Source organism: Lepidothrix coronata, unplaced genomic scaffold (genome assembly GCF_001604755.1).
Source record: "Lepidothrix coronata isolate B3197 unplaced genomic scaffold, Lepidothrix_coronata-1.0 Scaffold15, whole genome shotgun sequence".
NCBI classification, from domain to species: Eukaryota; Metazoa; Chordata; class Aves; order Passeriformes; family Pipridae; genus Lepidothrix; species Lepidothrix coronata.
This window is the reverse complement of record NW_016690195.1, coordinates 3,355,308-3,374,982: the sequence shown is the minus strand read 5'-3', so window position 1 is coordinate 3,374,982 and position 19,675 is coordinate 3,355,308. Positions and strand designations below refer to the sequence as shown.

The 19,675-nt window shown below is 34.9% G+C and overlaps 1 protein-coding gene across 43 annotated transcripts in view; it reads right to left on the bottom strand.

Annotated features, from left to right (window-relative positions):
- Window positions 1–19,675, bottom strand: part of RIMS2 (regulating synaptic membrane exocytosis 2) — a 448,944-nt gene that overhangs the window by 97,508 nt on the left and 331,761 nt on the right. For 24 of the 43 annotated variants that reach the window (XM_017806448.1, XM_017806450.1, XM_017806455.1 and 21 more), the window contains 2 exons: window positions 12,246–12,278; window positions 2,138–2,173 (listed from right to left, as the gene is read on the bottom strand). The exons of 14 other annotated variants lie outside the window; for them this stretch is intronic. In XM_017806448.1, coding sequence (XP_017661937.1) covers window positions 2,138–2,173; window positions 12,246–12,278 — 69 coding nt within the window. The remainder of the gene's footprint in view (window positions 1–2,137; window positions 2,174–12,245; window positions 12,279–19,675) is intronic. 5 more of the 43 variants (XM_017806452.1, XM_017806489.1, XM_017806492.1 and 2 more) reach the window with 2 other exon arrangements.

Here is a 19,675-nt window from a genome sequence, read left to right as displayed (position 1 = left end):
TATACCTGCTGAAACCTATGTGAGGGTATCTAGCAGAAGCAGAAAATTCTTCTAGAGTTCAGTAACTCCCTGTGTACATTCAGCTTTTAACATGAGTTTAGTAACCAAGACTGAACATCAGTCCTATCCTAAGGACTTCACTGTAATCAGGAGCTGTTTATAGAGCATATGTAGATAAACCAGAACTAGCCTGAATCTAACCATTAGGTATCCACGGTGGCAAAAATGTAGGAGCATAAGTTTTCACATGTCTGAATAACACGAGGGCTGACTGAGCCCTTGTGTTATTCAGATCCTTAGCTAGAGCCCAGCACAACATTTTCAGGACTACAGAATCTGACACTAGAAAAAGTAAAGCTACTTCTGATATATTGATCTACTGCCATGATGTACCAAAGTATAAATTTTGGCCAGGCAAAATGAGTTCATTTGTACATTTCTACCTTAACTTCCTTCTGGAATTTTGCTTCTAAACAGTAGCTGTACCTCCAACAGAAATATCCAATGAGACACTCAAATGTCAGCCATAGGAACACAAAAAATAGAAAAGACTGAATGGAAGAAAACAGCCTGGTGTTGCTCACCAAACATAACTGGGATAATTGCACTGTAGGCAATATGTTGGAGTTTTGCTTATTTTGAATAACTCCAACATTAGAGAGCCATGGCCTGAAGGTTGGTACAGTGGAGTTTTCATGGGCACAGGGAAATTCCTGGCTGACAGAGCTAGCTGCTGATTCATTATTAGCCATTCTCCGTCTTTTCAGAAAAGAGTGTGCTGAGGGAAAGCAGCACCACTACAGTGTAAAGACTGTCCTGAAATGCCAGAGTAAGACACCCAAATATTGTGCACAGCAGCCCTGTAACCTGCCCTCAGATCCACAAGAACTGTAGTTAGAGACTAAGTTGTGCCAGAGCTTAGCTCTAGTGACCACTGTAAATTAAACCTTAGGCCATATGAATTGTACTTTGACCTTTGTTTTTATCTATGGAAATGTAACCAGTAGACAAAGGATTACAATTACAACTTTAGCTACAGGATATCCTATAACAAAAGATAGGGAAATGTCTCAAGACACAGACAAAAAGGGTGCCTGCAGGTACTGGAATCACTGCTCCACCTTCAAATAAAAACCATTATTTTCATGTTTAACTTGAAAATAAGATAAGATTCAGCTACTTCACCATTAAAGCTTTCCTCGTAACTGAAAACTGAATATTTGGGGGCTATAATCAGTAATTTGGTTCATACCTAACTTTTTCTGACCTCAGCTGCTCAGGGATCACAGTTTTACAAGGAGATAAGCAATCTCTCAATTCAGCCTGGAGCTAAAGACTGTTATTTGCTCTTCAGGTAAGACATTGGCTACTCTCTAGGGTAGGTAAGACCCTTCAGTTGATAGCCTGTGATCCATAGCAGAGACAAAAGGGACAACAAACCGGCCTTATTCCCCAGCTTAGCTGAAGGCAAACCTATGTATTTAAAAAATAAAAATGAAAACAGCTGGGACCTCTGTTCTTCCATTCTTTCTTTCATTGCCTTCTGGTGGGAGTTATCAAAGCATTCTGGTTCCTATAGATGCTGATGATAGTGATGTGTTTGGAGGAGTTTGCTGTACAGTGAGGCTTCTGGGGCACAGAGGGTAAAAGGGAAACTGGTGTATGGAAGTAGAGTGTATTAGGATAGATTGAGTTTTGGAGACATATAGACAAAAGGGATACAAAATTTGGGAGGCATAGCCACTCAGGCATGAGAAAAAACTAGCAATGAAGGGACAAAATAAAGACTGAGATTCTGGAAATCAGAAACCTGTAACAGAGAAGAAAAAGGAGGTGTGAGCTGAGCACACCATGTCTGGAGAGGGAAGAACAGAACAGAAGTCTTAAAGTGTATGACAGCCTTCTTCAGCTGGTTCTGGTTTCTTCTTCCCATTTCTCACCCTAATTTGACTCCACTAAAAAAGCAAAGGAAATACATTTGGGAAAATTTGGGAAAATTTCAAAATTTGTCTATTTTGAAATCCCAAAAATATATCAAAATTGTGATCCAACTCTATTCTACACATTTGTTTAAACATAATAGATCAAAGAACTTAAGGGCAAAACCACAAAAAATACTTTGAATAAGTCACCCTACCTGTATCCCCATTCTCTGGATCTGCTTTCTTTTCTTCTATAAACAAATGAAAGCAATATGTAAAACAAAAAGAGGGGGAGAGAGAAAATGCAGAAATAATAATAAAAGTAATATAAATCATGCATTAAAAAAAGAAAAATAATAAAACCCATCAAATTAATTTAACTTAATGAGTTTAGTCAACCAACCAAGTATGGTGCTCTACATCCAGAGGCATATTCACTGCATGCTAGTGTATACATTTGTGCACTCTTATTGAACATTTACTGAAGGGAACCCATGGATACTTTGTGCACTTCCAGAACCATTAACACACTCAACAATGAGGGAGCTAGGAAGGTATTAGATATAGCTACTTTACAGTTTCCTTAATTGGGATGACACAAAAATAGACATAGAAAATTTGCTTGTGCTGTATGTTTTATACAGTGCACGCACGAGATACAGTCTAATGGTTCAGGCATAAAAATTGAATGTATCAGAATGGCTTTCAGTAATTATTTAAAGCTTCATTGGTTTAATCAATTTTCATAGCCTCTACAGGTTAAAAGGTTTAATAATGACATTACCACAGCTTGTCTTAGAGTTAAAAATTATGAAGACCAAAACACACTAACATCAATATTCAGAACTCAGTTCATGCACTTAAATTCAGCTGACTGATGCCAACAAATACTCTGAATGCATATCAAAGGTTGTAAATCGCTCAGGGCATTCCTCTGTCACAAAGAAATGAAAATACATTGGATCCCTATCAAATAATTTGGCAGCTCATAAATAATCTGAAATCCAAGTTTGGTAATTAATGCAAAAGAATTTTAAGCCAAATGAAATTTACTTTAATTAGAAATACATTAACTTTTAGATAGACTCTGGATTTTTTTCAAAATTATATTAAATTCAATTAAAACAGCCCCATAAATATGGAGCAACAGCCTCCAAGCTACACACCAAAAATAGCATGCATTATTAGAACTAAATATTTTTCCAGAACTATTGGTCATGGAGGATAACTGACAAAATTATGATCTATTTTACAGCACACAGACTGAAGAGAGAAATAGATGTCATATTTTAAGGAAATACCATTTCGTAAATGAGTATTGAAGCAGAGGATGAAGTCATCCTCAGAGAGAAATCATATCGGAGCAAGGGAGAAATGTAAGAAAGAAAAATGTACTCCTGCAGAGAGCATAAATAATGGGCCACACTTTGACAGGATCTTGCTTCCCATTATGCATGGGATCAAGGTTATTGTTCTGCTGGCAATTTCTAGTGAAACTATTAGAAAAATTAATGGGAAAGAGATATGGGAAGTCATGAACCTACACTTTCGGAAATCAGTGCCGATACTACCCTATGTGAATTGTGGAAAATGCTAGGAAAACAGCAGAAAGAGAGTAATACTTATGTTTGCTTTTCAACCATTCAATTTTTTAAATTTTTTTTTAGTTTATCTCATCAATATAAAATCCACAAATACATCTTCTACTGCCTCATTACTTTTTAAAGAGAAAGCAATTTGATAGCAAAACCATTGATCCAACACAATTCACAATAGGTGAAAGTGAAGTAAGTCATTAAAAAACCCTTGAACTCAGAGAGAATGATGTTATTCCATATGCATAGTGAAATCTTTATTTTGCCTAAATATTATCTTAATACAGAAATCTTATACTATATAGGATAATTATTTTTAAGATGCCTAAAAATCCATTCATCCTTATGTCTGGATGTCTTTGAAACATGAGTCTTTTAATAAATGCATTGTTAAAATAAAGAAGGCTGAACCGTGTCCAAATTTCAGTCATTATTAATCTATGTTTAAAAAGTATATAGAAAAATACTTCCAAATGGAATTGTAGAAATGAATATCATAGTACTAGCAAACATAAAATTTTATTAGATGCGTGAATTTTAAAAGTAATTGAAGTGATGTGACAAATCTCTACAATAAATAAATTCTTTAAATTTTTAAAAGAGAGGTCAGCAGAGTGGATCCTACTCTCCAAACTGAGGCTTCAGTTGTATTGTGAAGAGTTGTCTGAAGAAGTACTAGAAAGAAGATTGAATTGAGAAGGATCTCACTTGGATAGGAAGCGGCAGAACTGAACAATATCTGTTTTGTCTATTGACCAAATAAAATACCAACTTCTCAACAGCAAAGATCACTGCAGCTATGGACCTAGTCATCACTTCTTAAAAGAATTCAGAGCAGGTTCAGGATGTTGATCCTAAAGTAATTAATGCTTTTGGTTATTATGTGTTCCAAACAAAAAAAGCTCTAAACAGCCTTAATGTCTTGTAACTGCTGAAAACCAACAAATCATTATGCGTTTATTTTAAAATGTGTCAAACTGAATAACAAAGTCACCGGTCATTTCTAAAAAATCTCGTTCTGTTTTCATTTAATGATGCCTTCAGTATCATCACATTAGTCAATATTTTTCTACATTACTTAATTTAACTTTGGTTTACAAAATGAAAAGCATGTACTGTATCCTGTGGTGTAATGATCTCAATTTAAGAACTAAAGTTTTTCAGAGCTAAACAATTTGGAGAAAAAAAAAATCAATGCTTTCATGAAGGAGACATTTCTGTACATCACAGAAAATAACTATATGTTTTCAGTTTAATCAGAATACAGATAAATATAGAGATGAACTCTAGAGACAGAGAGATTGAAATGCTGAAAGATCCTCTCTCAAAACCTTCTTCCACCATCATAGTAGACATTGCTATTATAATGACCACTGACATTTTATAAAATAGTAGGGACAGGCAAGTTCCCATGCCCTTGAAATGGTCTATTCTTTCTAACTGGTCCTAATATATCTGATAGATATCTAACAATGTAACATGTATCTGGAAGATTTAATGAATAGAAAGAACTCTGGCTAATCAAGAACCTCATTCAAGAGCTGACTTAGCAAGAACTAAACTTGATCTAAAATGTCTTTGATAAGCTATATTTTCTTGGAAATGCCTTAATTAGCTCTGATGTTTTGATCATCAGACTTAATTCGCTTCACTCCAGGAACTCCCACAAAGCAGGGACTCCAAGTGCCTTGGAACAGAGCATGCCCATTTCTGTACATGACCAAACAGAGTAACAGTTCCACAGAAGAAGCAGGATAGAAAATGGCAGCACTGAGCAATTTCTCAAAAATTGCTGACTTCCTGGTGAGGATGAGGAGGAGCCTGACTCTGCAGCCCTAAGGTTACAGCTGGAAGGTGCTGAGCTTTACAGTCTTCCTCCCAGAATTTCTTCCTTCTCTCACAGCTGACTGCCCCAAACTTAGAGCTTGGTTCTCTCTTGAACTGTCTCTCTTCTCTCACCTGGGATCCAGATGAATGAGATTTGCATCAGTTGAACTGAGGCCTAAAATATATATTGACTTCCTTGCTTTTAATGAAAGAAATTGCAGCCTCCAGCGGCGGAAGATGTGCATCTCATTACAACAGTCAGATTTGCTTCTGAGTTTATGCAGAAGATAAGACAATGACTTAAATGGTTACATCTTTCTATTTTTCATACTTGCAAAAACTTAAAATCAGCAATATGACTAGGAAGTATATTTATAGAGTGGATAAATTAGCTTCTTAAGTGTTTTGTTGAAAAGCGAGTCTAATTTTTCAGGGTGGTGAAAATTGTTAAATAAAATTTTATTTTAAAAATCAAATATACGCATAGGACCCCAACTTCTGGTAAATGCTTTTAAAAATGCTAGTCATATTTCTCACTAGAGATTTCTCTTGAAATATTATTCATGAGAATATAGAAAAATTAATTTTATACTGAAAAAAAAAAGAATTCCGGAAACAATATCACAGAATATTCTGAGCTGGAGGGGACACACAAGGATCATCAAAACCCTGGCCCTGCCCAGGACAGCCCCAAGAGTCACACCATGTGCCTGAGAGCACTGCTCAAACTTTTCTGTCAGGCTTGGTGCCGTGACCACTTCCCTGGGGAGCCTGTTCCAGTGCCCAAACATCATCTGGGGAAGAACGTTTTTTTAATGTCCAACCTAAACCTCCTCAACACAATTTCAGGCCATTCCCTCGGGTTCTGTCACTGATCACCACAGAGAAGAGATCAGTGCTGGCCTCTCCTCTTCCACTCACAAGGAATTTGTAACTACAATGAGGTCTCCCCTCAGTCTCCTTCAGGTTGAACAGATCAAGTGACCTCAGTCATTCCTTCTATGGCTTCCCTTCTAGTCCCTTCACCATCTTTGTAGCCCCATTATCAAATCAGGCAAAGGAAAGAAGATTGTCTCCTAAAAGCAAAATGCAAAAAGTGTGGAAGTATTTGCTTTGAACATCAAAACTGGCTAGTTAATGATCTTGTACTCAAAGGATTACATTTCCTCCTGTTTCATGAGCTATTCAATTCCAATTCTACCTCTAAGGAATAAGCTCTAAATTTGGTCATTCTGGCTGTCAACAGTGTGAAAAATAGAACTGCCTAACTGCTAGGTTAGGCAAAATATCAGGTGATGTGTGTGATACAAATAGTTATTGAACTTCACTCCAGGGCTTTATGCCCAATGTATGGCAAACAGAAAAAAGTTACTGTTGCAGCAAGCAAGGCCTTTCCAAGTCTGTGATCCACATCACAGTCTGAATGAAAAGAATATGATTGACACCCACAGAAACATGGACCAAGAAAAAAATAATTAAAGGTTGTTGAAGTGTTTTTGTATTATTGTTTAAATGTGACTGAAGTGTCAATTAGTGTCCTTAAAAGGGCATGCTCAAAGGAAGATCATTTCAGTTAGCCAGCTTCCCAGTGGGGAGCATGCCTTCACATTCATGTTTTCCATTTGAGAATGACTTGATGGGTTTTTTGTTTTGGCTTTTTTTCTTGTTGGTTTCAAGCTTGACACACTAAACAAAGACTGAAACCCGGGGGGACATTTCTCACCACTTAAACAAATTTTTATCACAATGCTCAAAGCATGTTAAGAATGTAACTTTGGATTATTTGCAGAATACATGGCACTGTTTAGTAAAAGAATTGAATAAGATGGTGTGGTGATCTAAGCTGGGAAGTTAAAGAATCTCTAGAATTGTGTGTTCATGAATTGACAGGGTCAGCTCAGATCTTCATCACTAAGGATAGATCAGTGCAAATGGTAAAGGACAAAGATCATTTGAAGAAAGCCAGGAAGTTCTATTTTGCATGTTTTTTACCTAATGATTAACTATGAGCAGCTCTTTTCTATGGTGCGTAGATCCTTTTCCAAAGTGATTTTTGGAGGGTAGCCTGTGATGTTTTTCCATGTTGCCTCATACAAAGGTGTAAATACATTTTGGTGGCCTTTGTAAAATACTGAGCCCCACACAGTAAAAGGAAGGAAGAAGCAGTAAGTCAAAAATTAGCTAAAAACCCCTTCCTTTTGCTTTCCCCCAGAATTCTGGTGCATCCTTCATGTATGAATGATAGGATTTTGAAAGTGTAAAAGAAAAATATCTGAGTGGTCAGTAGGCCACTTATGAGTACAGGCTCACATCCTGTACTCATAAAAATCCATTCAGATTGGCCACACTATAAATGCTGCAGTCTTCAGGAAAGCCTGAGCAGAGTCTTATTGTTAAGCTTTCCAACATCCTGTTTGCCAAGCATGGAAGCTCCTCAGAGTTCCCACCACTGGTATATTCCACATAACCAGAGAATAGTTCACATTGTGATACAGCCACTTAAAAACATAGGAATAAACTCTTGATAATAACTATGCCTCTGCTTTCAGAAAAGCAAACAGGTATTCATAGAGATCCCTCAGCCATCCTAAGACATCTTCATCAGCACTTTAGTAACTAGAGAGATGGTCAAAGCTTTACCCAAAAAACACGAAACCAACAGTGGTGTGTGCACCTGCATTTAGGACTCAGGAGAATGACAAATTAAGCTACCAAAATTTTACCAATGAAAAACTATATATGTAGTGCTACTCTGTCTTTTGCGCAATTATGCTGTCATTTTAAATTACATAATCTGATATTTTTACTATTTTATCTTCAGAAGACTGAAGATCAGACTTTATTTATTTGGTTTAGTACAGATGGCTACTTTGAGGGTTGCATTTGGAGGCCCTTGGTTTCTGGTTTTAATTTTAAACAAAATTAAAAATAAGGACAAAGAAGCTCCCCACCATCCAGTATGATACCTCTATTACCATGCTAAATACCTTTAAACTGAATTTGGAGTTCACCCTTTGGGTTTTGTTGTCCAAATACAGATTTAGATGCTTTAAATGTCTCTTTCAGAGTCTAAGGCATCAGATTTTAAACGTGCCTGTCAAACTAAATATCGTAGACATGTTCAGAGATGCACAAGTAATTTAATCATATTTGTGCTAAAATGTTACAAATTCCACCCAGAAATGTTTTTTCAACATAAGGAAGATGAAAACAGAACAAAGCACCATCCTGCTCTTTAAAGGAAAGTGTGTCACTGAGTACTGATTATAACAATAACTCAAAAGCAGAGGGGTGTCATATTCTGTTTGTGAAGGATATCACAGTAGACCCACTCTTGGAAGGCTTGAAAAGCCTCTTGTGGTACTGTAAGATAAGAATGCATTCATATAATTGTGTTCCTTGTTTTCTATTGAAGTTGATCTCTTAAACCCTCTCAACTGTACCTATTTTTTTTTGTCTTTGCTTTCTCCAACAGTTTATTTACCAGACCTTTCCACTGTTTGACCCTGTCCAGGTCTATGAGCTCTTCCAATTTGGTCACTCATCTTCGATAGGTTTTGTTAGGTTTTGTAGGCTTCATTTCCAGCAATCATGTTACTACAAAAAAACTTCATAACAAAGCGCAGAAAACCCCCCATACTTCAAAGTCCTCGTCTATTTGAATTTCCTTCTGAAAGCTAACAAAAACTCTAATCAATTCTTTGTGTGCTCCTAACATGACAGTTTGGCTCCAGATGTTGCAGAAAAGAACATTAATATCTATTTCCCTGAATTTCATGGCCCTTTAGAAGTGCAACTGTCCCCACTACTTTATCTTCTAACTCCTATGTACCTTAGAAAGAAGCAACGACTGGGCATCACTACGTCACCCCTTTTCATCCTGGGATAAACCTAGAATTAATTACCCAGCACTATTTCTCCTGCATGTACACTGACTACTTTAAACTGTCATGGATCAGCCTTTCCATAGTTTTGGTGATCAAATTTTGGGCAGTTTACTCACGTCTGAGTCAACTCATATCTAGGCCTAGATTAATTTTGCAAGGCTAAAAATGTTTTCTGTATTTTCTATGTTTGAAGAACACAGTATTACTCGCAATTACAAGTAATTTTTGGCACAATGATAACTGGTTGGTCTGAACCATCTTACTGATGAGAATAAAGATGTCTTCTTCAGGCAGGGCCTTAATTCCATTTCTCATACTGAATACATGGGAAGGTGAACAGGCAGACATCTCCCCAGCACTTTTCACTATATGTAAATATCACAATATCTAAACCTATGAAACATAATAATTTCCAACATATGATTTAAAAAAGAAATCTAAAAAAAACCTGCTTTGCAAAGCTCCTCCTTTACCCAAGAAAAACAGGGTTTTGTCTTTAAGGATGATATCAAGCTCTACTGCTGTCAGATAAAAAAATTTATAATAAAATATTTTGCTTGCTAGCTTTCTGAACTTGCTTTTGTTCTTGAAATATGAAGCATAAGCTTTGCATGTGCTTTCATATAACTTTTCAGTAAGAACCTAGATATTTTTGAAGGAATAAAATTTTCTCATTTTTGCAATTAGAGATTATAATATCCACAGAGAGAAAATGGCAATTTTTTTTTTCAATACAATTGTCACATATTCAGATATTTAACCTTCTCAACATCACTTGATGTAATAACACCTTAAATCAACAGCTAATCCTTTAATTCACATGAATGTTTGGTAGCGTGATAAATAAGGTGAAACTAATTTCCTAATGCCTTTTGCAACCAGACATGCCTATCTTGTATTGGACTTTTTAGCCACCAACGTGCTTGCAACAAACGTGGGTAGAGCCCTTCCCAAATCTTCGTTCGCGAAGCCCAGCCATGATGAATTTCCTAATGAAACCTGTAAATGGGTAATTCTAGTTCAACACTTCTTAAAGCAAATTCTAAAGCAATGGGAAAACACCTGGTTCTAAAGGTATGCCTTTGAAATGTCACCCTGTCTTTTTAGCTGTGCTCAAAGTGCCTTGTAGCTGTGTAAGCTACTTTGTTACTGAGGTAAAACATGTAGGAGTGCCCATTTCAAATGTACATTTGAAAGTATGTTACTATACACAAAACAATTTTCTCCTGAGTTTAAGGGCAGTAATAACAACTTTTGCAACTGCAGCGCTGCTCATGCTTTTGTATTTGTGTGCTAGACAATTAAATTCATCAGTGCCTCATACATTTACTTAACACTCTGAAATAAATAGTGTTTTGCAGAAGAGTATCTGAATTTCAATGTCAAAAGAAGTTAATCATACACAGGTATTGCCTACTCACACATGTTCAAGAAACAGGTGGTGAAAATATGTGGTTTTTTCTGATACACTAGATACTATTATAAGGTCTGATTTCTTCCAACACCAAGAAAGATATGGACTGATTCCATGTTTTGATTCAATATATTGATTCAATCAATAACTCAGAGGCAGGTTCTTGAATAAGAAGGTCAACAACTTTCCTTTCTTTTATTATGAACAGATACGAAATGGGTCACCCAATCATCTGATTTCATTTTTGTAATAAAAGAGACTTGCAGTCACTGCACAGGGACTGAGAAAGGATCATAAGCACAAGATAAGTAAACACAGTCTTTCTACAGCATAATTTATTAATTCCTAATAGGAGTGGTTTACAAAAGAGAAAATCCAGAACACACTACTCTTTGTCTTTTCTATCCATACTTAACATTTTTTACCCTGTAATTTAAGCAATTTCTATCTTGAGATTTATTTAATAAGAAAACCACAGCAAATAACATCTGCAAGATTCTGTAAAGATAATCTCTGGCTCTGATTAGGACAAGATTAGTATGAAAGGTAAAAGTGAGTTCTGAAGGAGCCAGCCACACCAGGAAAAGACAAAAGTGTTTGACTAAATGTCATCTAAGTTTAATGGACCAGTCAATGTACCCCAACACTTCCACAGATTTTTGAACCTAAATTGCATTTAAGTGGCTTCTCTAATTTGCTGGGATAATAGCAGAGGCACAAGAAATTAATTAAAGCTTTGGCACGATAACTGTAAGATTTAAAATTTATAGATGAACTTAATTAACTTAAAGGGGGAATTTCATTGTTGTTCTACATACCCCAACTGAATGAGCAGGGAAACGTGAACAACTATTACATTTTAAGAGCTAGGATGCTTTGCTGGATATTAGTTCTCTGCCAGTAGTATAAAGTACATAGAAAATTCAGTAAAATGGCAGATGAAAATTTTATATGAAAGAAGAAATCATAAATAATGCACAATATGACATAAAATCCTCATACAGCTAAATTAGAGCTCCTTCAATGTATTTAGGGTCTTCTTGCTCTCATGTTATAACCTTATGTTTTACATAAAAACTGAAATAGTTTTTATTCAAAGAAACTAATTTCAAACTAAGTTTGAAATTTCAGTGTCTGGAATTTAACTTACTAAAATTATTCAGTTTTGAAATTATATCCTCCCCAGGGTCAAAAATAACTAGTTATATAAGAGTTTCTGCAGTTTTTGTAGCAGATGCAAATGTAAAGATAAAACAAATTATAGATTATTTTCATGTGCTAGTTGGAAGCTTAAAGGCTAATTTATAGATAATTGAGACAGGAATAAGAACTGATATGATAGAAATCAAATCAGTTTAAAGTCTTAAGGTATGGCATATGCGCCATCAGTTACCTTTTATCACTTTTTATAGAGTACATAGTTTATAGGTGATAAAAATTACATAAGCATCTTAACCTTAAGTTCTTACAGCTTGCCAATATTTTGCCAATTTATTGAGGGGGAAGAGAGGGAAAAGTATGTGAGGTGAGCTGTGATAAAATCTATAGAAAAGGTAAAATGAAAAAAATAACACAGAGAAAAGCAGTAGAAGAGACAGACCTGAGTTTCTTCTCCTTGATGATTCCGCTTCTTCTGTGATCACACCGTGTAATGTACAGACATAGACAAAGGAGATGGGCGTGAGAGGATGTATTCAGAAGGTTAAAACTGACACTGAGGGAAAGGGCCAAAGATTGTTTTAGAGAGAAGTCTGCAGAGCAGAGTTAGTAAGTGGGGAAAAAAAATAACAGACACTAGAAGAAAAAAAGAAAGCTGAGGAAGAAGTGGTTAAACTACTGTTGTTGGAAAAGAACAGTAAAGACAGAGTTAGTAGAGGAGCTGAGGAAATAATAAAAGTTATAACTGACAGCAAAGTCAATCCTTGCAATGAAGCTGAAGAAAAAGCTGGATAGTAAAAGGTATATTAACTAGAATAAATACTTTTGTTCATGACTGTTCAACTTTTTTGAATATTATCTATTTTAATGAAAGTATTATTTTTCTTTTTCAAGTGTTGAGCACCCAGTTTAATGTCACCAATGGGACGTCTATTACTAGATTTTCATTATTAAATTATCATTATTTATGCTGAAAGTATGCAAAGCAAAAGACAGATTTTTTTTTTTTCCAAAAGTATGTACAAGCTCAGAAATTTCAGAATCCACATAACACACTCTGGAAAGGACTGCATTATTGTAAACACTCTGCCAAAGGCAAAATTATCAAGCCCAAAGTACAGAATGTGGGAAAAGAGACTGTGTAGCTATTAACTCTCATGGTCAATTCAGGACACTTTTTCAGAACCAAATGTTACTCTTATCTCACAGACATCTAAGTTACTGCAAATGCATGCAAGTTAAATGCTGAAGCAACTATCTCATTACTTACTTTATTACTTCACATTCAAAAACACACTGCTATTTCAGACATGGAGAACATCTGAGGGACAGTGTCATGCTCTGTACTGAAAATCTATTTGCAGTAAAAGAATGGGAGGAATTCATTTTGAAAAGTAAGAATAATTACAAAGAACTGTGAATCTACTCTTGCCAGGAGAACAAATGCTTTCTTCCAAAAATCATCAGAAATAGAAGAAAAAAAATCTATAAATTTAGCATGCAGTTTGTTAATGAGTCACAAACACTGCTCATAATTCATTAACACTGCAGATACTAGATTAGTTCATACACCACAAAAAACAGCTATAATTGTGTCTGCATTTTAGAGTCAACATCGAGATAACATTGACAAAATGCAAAATTAGAATAATCAATATAAATCAACAGAGCGAAAGACAACACTAAATTTCATCTGATAACCATTATGTTCTATACTTAAACAATTTTATACTATAGCTGGTAGCTTATGTTTTCATCTACTTTTAAATGCCAGGACTGTACCAAAACTTTGTTGCAAAAACAAGAAGGTTGAAACATGCATAATTAGAATGTATTTTTAGGCAATTACATTTTCTTACAGGACAAACACACTTAAGTGCTATATATGAGATATGTAATATGAAAGCATAGCAGCCATCAGTTTTGACTAAGGTTGAGTCAAGTTTTGACTAATAATGGCATATAAGTATCTTTCTATCTGGGCAACTGTAATGAATCCATTGTATGAAATACAAATAAGCAAATACAAAGATATACTTCTCCATGATGTGTTACAGTTCATATTAATGTTGTCTCACTATAATTGCTATAACTGTCAAATAAAAAAACAAATCATCATTAGCATCACCAAAACATGGCTGAAAGTACTTAAAAAGTTCTGAAAATGTTTTATATTACATATCTATAGCCCTGAAGTGGCACTCCTACTATAGCAAGCCTGTTATTAGGAAGGCTCTATCATGACCCCCTTCTACTGTTTATTTTTTTTCAGTATCCATAGGAATGAGCAGCTTTGAGACATATAGTGCATTAACATAAATCCTTCTGTATAAATTTTCAAAGCAAGTTTGGAATCCCATTATTCCCAAATTTGGAATATGCAGGTTTTCTAGCAATGTCAGTGGGACACAACTGAATAGCAGGGAAGTTCCCTTTGAATATTTTAGAATCAAATGACCAGTATTTGCATAGAAATCAGTCACATATACCTACACTTTTTTAAAATTGTATTTTTAAAAGCAAAGTATTTGTTATGGAAAAAGTATTTACACATCAAAGTGGCAAAAAAATCATTCTTAGTAACAAAGACTTTTCAGTTTTAGGTTTTTACTCATCAAACATATTAGAAGAATAATTCTAATAGAAGCCAGAGGAAAAAAAATAAGATAATAGGTGTCTTCTCACTGTAGATACCTGATCAGCTGATAACACTTCTTGAGATAAATGGATTATAACCCTTTTGCATTAATTGATAGAAATATTAATGAATTAGTAGAAGTTTTGGTATGGTAATGCACCACCTTTTTTTAATTAACGATGATAAGAAGGAAGTACTAATAGAGTAATTAATTTAGATACAATAGCACTTATTTTAATCAATTTTCTCCCAATTAAGAAGCCATGCCATAAATCCCAAATAGTAGGTAGAAAATTCTATCTCTGTAGCTTTTAATCTACTAAATAGATCTTTGTTGATAGAAATACATTTAATGCAGAAATAAAACAATGACAGAAATTCTATTAAATTTACATCATATCAATAGGCAGTCTTCATTTGAATAGTCATTGCTTTGCTGTGGAATTAGCATTTTTTGGATCAATTGTTCACCTTGATGTATGAGACTAGTACCTACAAGGGTATTATATGCAGATTTAGACACAAATGAAACTCTCAATAAATAAACTTATAAAGTAAATAAAAAACAGGTATTGCACTGTAAGTCTGAAAAACTCCCAGTACCATCTTTTTATCATGCTTTGATACAGAACTGTTCATTGTAAGTAATGTCACTCATTGAAGAGATGCATTTAGGAACTCAGTGTTCAAAAAAACTTCACATGGCAAACGCATCCATTTAAAATTCTTAAAGCAGCATAAGACAAAGAGATATAAGTTAATTACTCTTGTTTTTCCCTCAAGGGTTTTCTTAATTTCAGTTTCATCTTATCCTAAAAAGCAAAGATCTTTCACTGCAGATATAGTCTCAGATTCGAAAAGCCTCATTTCTGGCCTTTTCACAAAATGAGATGTACAATAGCACAGTCAAATAGATGTAACCTTAAAACCTGGAGGAGACTGTAAGACAGACATGCTCCATGGAGTCTGCATGTTTTATAAATATATTCCATTAGTCTGGATGTGATTAGACACGAGGAACGACATAATGCATTTAACTTTCACGAAAGATGTTCCATTCAAACTCTGCAATGTTAAGGATTCAAATAGAATAGATAGCAGTATAGTTAAGAGCACAAATATTGATTAAAATAAGATTTAGAGTGAAAGACTATTTTACTACATTGAGATGTGAATAAAATCAGTATATGTAATATATAATACTTTTTAATAACATTAAGCCACAACAGATACAGAGCCTGTCCCACATTTCTAAATTCTTTTAATGAGGTAATTCTCTACTAGCTAAATTAGTTCTTTATCCTAAAGAATATATCTGTATACACAAAATCACAGCAGTATACTGGATGTATGCTGACATTTTTGCTCAAAAATATAGTCAGAGAATAAAGAAAATACAGGAAGACTAAAGCAATACATTTAATTATGCAATTACATAATATAAGCTGTATGTAATATAAGCTATATTAAAAATACAATAAATAAAAATAGTAAGTATGGAAAATGTGTTATTCCTACCCAAAGATAAGGATAGTAGAGAAGAAGGTAGAAAATAACATACAAGAAGAAATTGTAAATATTCTCAGTAGCATGAACTCTCTAAATCAAATGAAACCATGTAGACTGCATTATTTTTTCATAAGTCTCAAGAGATAAGGTAAATGAAGAATTCAGAGAGAGAGCTTTTATGATTTTGTTTCTCTGAATAAAGTTTACATTTTAATTTTATAAGGAGAGAAAAAATAAAATAGTAATATTTCAAAATCTTAATGAATTATAGTTACACATTGGATTGGAAATATTATGAATCCTGAAAAGAAAATTATATCTCTCTCTCTGTCCTACATTACCTTTTCCATCCTCATTTATTTCACATTTCTAACCATATATCCCTTTTCATAATTTTCAATCTATCATTCTTTCAATTCTGCCTACAAACTTCTTTTAAAATAAATACCACTTCATTTTGAATTATTTTTTACTACAGTTTTAATACTAAAACTTACTTCCTTGTAATAGATAAACTAAAAATTTTAGTCACATTACAATTACTTTTGAAAGATTCTTTCTATGTACAGGCAAGCAATACTTCCACCCTGGAGAGATATGTAAATGTTCCAGAGATAAAAACAGGCATGATTCCCTTTAAACTGAAAGCCAAGTCTATCCATCTAAAGACTTACTATTTGTAAGCACACATTAACTTTGTATTTTCTCTTATGTTTAAGCTACCATTGCTGTGATTCCTTTAAAACTTTAATTTACTTCCATATTACAGAAATATATCTTTCCCTCCAAATAAGTACAGTCCATTTTTACCTCATTCCATTCTGAGATGTATAAAACCATTTCAACTATTCTGTCTCCTTTTGTTCAATCTTATTAAAATATGTCAGCACTTTACTATGGTTCTGTTCTTCAACTGCTCCTTAGAAATCCAAAGTGTCTGTGACAAAGTTGGATATTTGATGACACTACAATCTTTTCAACAGCCAGTGATAATGCAAGCATTACAGAATGGTTTCCAGATAATAACCATCAAACCTACTGTCTCAGTGTAGGAAAAACAGGGGAAAACCAACAGCATTTTCATTGCTATCTTATGAAGGCAGTTTCTGCATTACCTTTGTTATCTCTGGATGGAGACACAGTTTGGTAGACTGCATTCAGCTTCCAAAACTTTGGACAGTGAGACCAATTGAACACTTCAGAAACAATTGACAGGTAACAGAAATAGGTATCGCTGCCATGGTACACTAAACCCTGTGTTTTTTCCCCTTTAAATTACCTTGACATGTTCAAGAGAGACTAGTGATGACATTAGATGAAAAAAATTGCTTTTTAAGAAAAACAGGATCCTGCCTAGCCTTATCTCTATCGGTACAGGACACATTCTCTATGCATAGCCTGCTTCTTTTTCAACTTCTCTTCACACCTTACACATAAAAATGCAAAACCATGTAAAAATGTTTGCATGCTGTGCTTTTACTATTTTTTTTCTTTTCATTGACAAAGGAAATGTGATTAAAGGACTAGAGCTTTATTCGCTTTCTTTCATATGCCAGCTCAGAGGCAGAGGTGGGTGCTCAAAGTAAAAATGCTTAATAACCTTAGATATGAACAAATAACTATTCCACAGGCTTTTTGATTCAGGGGTGTCCTGAGAATGCAGTATTCTCTGACAGTGCTGGCACTGGCTAAAGGAATGGCACATATGTTCAAAATACAGCTTGAATTTTTATGCTCTGCTTACCTATGATAGGTAAAACCTATGCAGTTTTACCCTTCCAATCCTTCAAAATCTTTGCATAAATAAAAGTGAATCTTTGAAATATGCAGAACACTAATTCTGCAAATTCCACCAGAACTTGGAGATTACAGGCACTGTTAAGAAGACATGTTGATTTCTGATACTCAGGAAGAAGAATTTTATCATCATCATCTATTAAAAGGTCTGAAACATTAAGAACCATTTTGCTACCTTATTTAATGTCCTTAAATTATCTGCCAACAAGTTTGCTGATCTCATTTCTAGTCATGCATATTTCTTGAATATTAATGCTTCACCTGATAGAGTATTACTGGTTTTTTTTTCTGATTTTTGAAATTATTTTTATTATCTATTTATGTTTCTGTCTACAATTTGCTCACAGTTCTCAGTTCTTCATTCATGGTACTTATGCAATCAATATCTATTTTTTCTCATAGATTTTCTTAGTTATAATACTGCTATGGCTATTACCATGTGACTGGTTAGGTTACTTTCTTAACAAACTGTACTTGAAGACAGGATGAGTTTTCATAATAGGCTACAGCAGAAAAATCATTGTGTGGAAAGGCAACCAAAACATGGCAACAGCAATATGAGGTGGCCCTATTCCTGCTTGCTTCTCTCTGCACACGGCCAACTGCATCCAGGGACCAAGTTGTATTAGTATTCACTTTGCTGTTTTCTGTGCTAACAGAATATTTAAAGCGTTCTCAGATGAAAGAAAATGCAGTCCTGTTCAGAGGTTAAATCCCATATTGGAAAGATTCAAAGAATTTGAAGCTTCCTTAGGTAGATTCTGCCAAGCTGCATCACTGTTAGATCATGGTCACAGATACAATATATCTCAACATCCAGATGTGAATAGAGCATTATGGCACCTCCTTCTAGATGTCCTGACTACCATTCCTTTAAAATTACTGATTGTAACGATATAGGGAAGTCTATAGGGAACAGCAGCATGCCACAAATAGCAGATAATGCCTGTCCTGGAAGTTGCATTGATTAGTTACACCGGTACTGCTCCACTCCTACCACTTACATACATAGGGCTTTTTGACAAACACAGAGTCAGTTTGGGAAAGCATCTGAGGAATAGAGGTATGTGCTATTTGGTGCCCAATGCAAAGTGTTCAGAACCACCTCAGACGCTTCTGCCTCATGTATCACTGACCCATGCAAACATACCATGGAAGACATTACTAATAACATAAATCAGAGCAGAATTTATGCCCTTGTCAAAGAGCATCAAAGAAAGACCTAGGACTGTAGAACGCAAGACACAATTTTTCTCAACTTTGGATCCATTCCAGAATTTTGCATTGTGACTGTGGCTTTCCAAACCAATTCTGTGTATGCCCTGCAGCACTGGAGATCAGTGGTACTGTTACAGAGGGGAAAATAGATAAAAATCAGATAAATATTGTTTTAATATACAAAACACTTCTAAAGTGAAAACTTTTTAATGTCCATAACTGATTCCTGATTTCTATTCTTCTGCCTGTTTTTTTTTTGTCATATGATTATAAGATTTCACTCGTTCAAAAATCTAGAATGCCTCAAGAGCAGACACCTAAGAAAATATGTCTCCTGTTTCTAACAAATGGAGAAGGTGCTCCAAACAGCTTTTGCTAATAACTATGAATACGTATCTGCCTAGATCACAGTTTTAAGCCCATCTCAGCTGGGAGATGGAGATGTTGTTCTTACTTAGCTATTATGTAAGGGAAAAGTCTGGGCAGAGACATTATTCTGCAGAACTCTACCTGGAAAGGCAACAGTGAAGATATGTAGGCATTGTTGTAGCACTAAATCTGATGAGAAACTTGTTTAAACATGTCTTAAAATGGCCTTTTGTGGTCTCTTTGCAAACACGTGTTTCTTCTTCCCAACACCCCCCAGGAGAGGTTATCTCCCATGCAGGAATGTCCTGGGAAAGGTGTCCTGAGGTGTTTCCCATTGGACC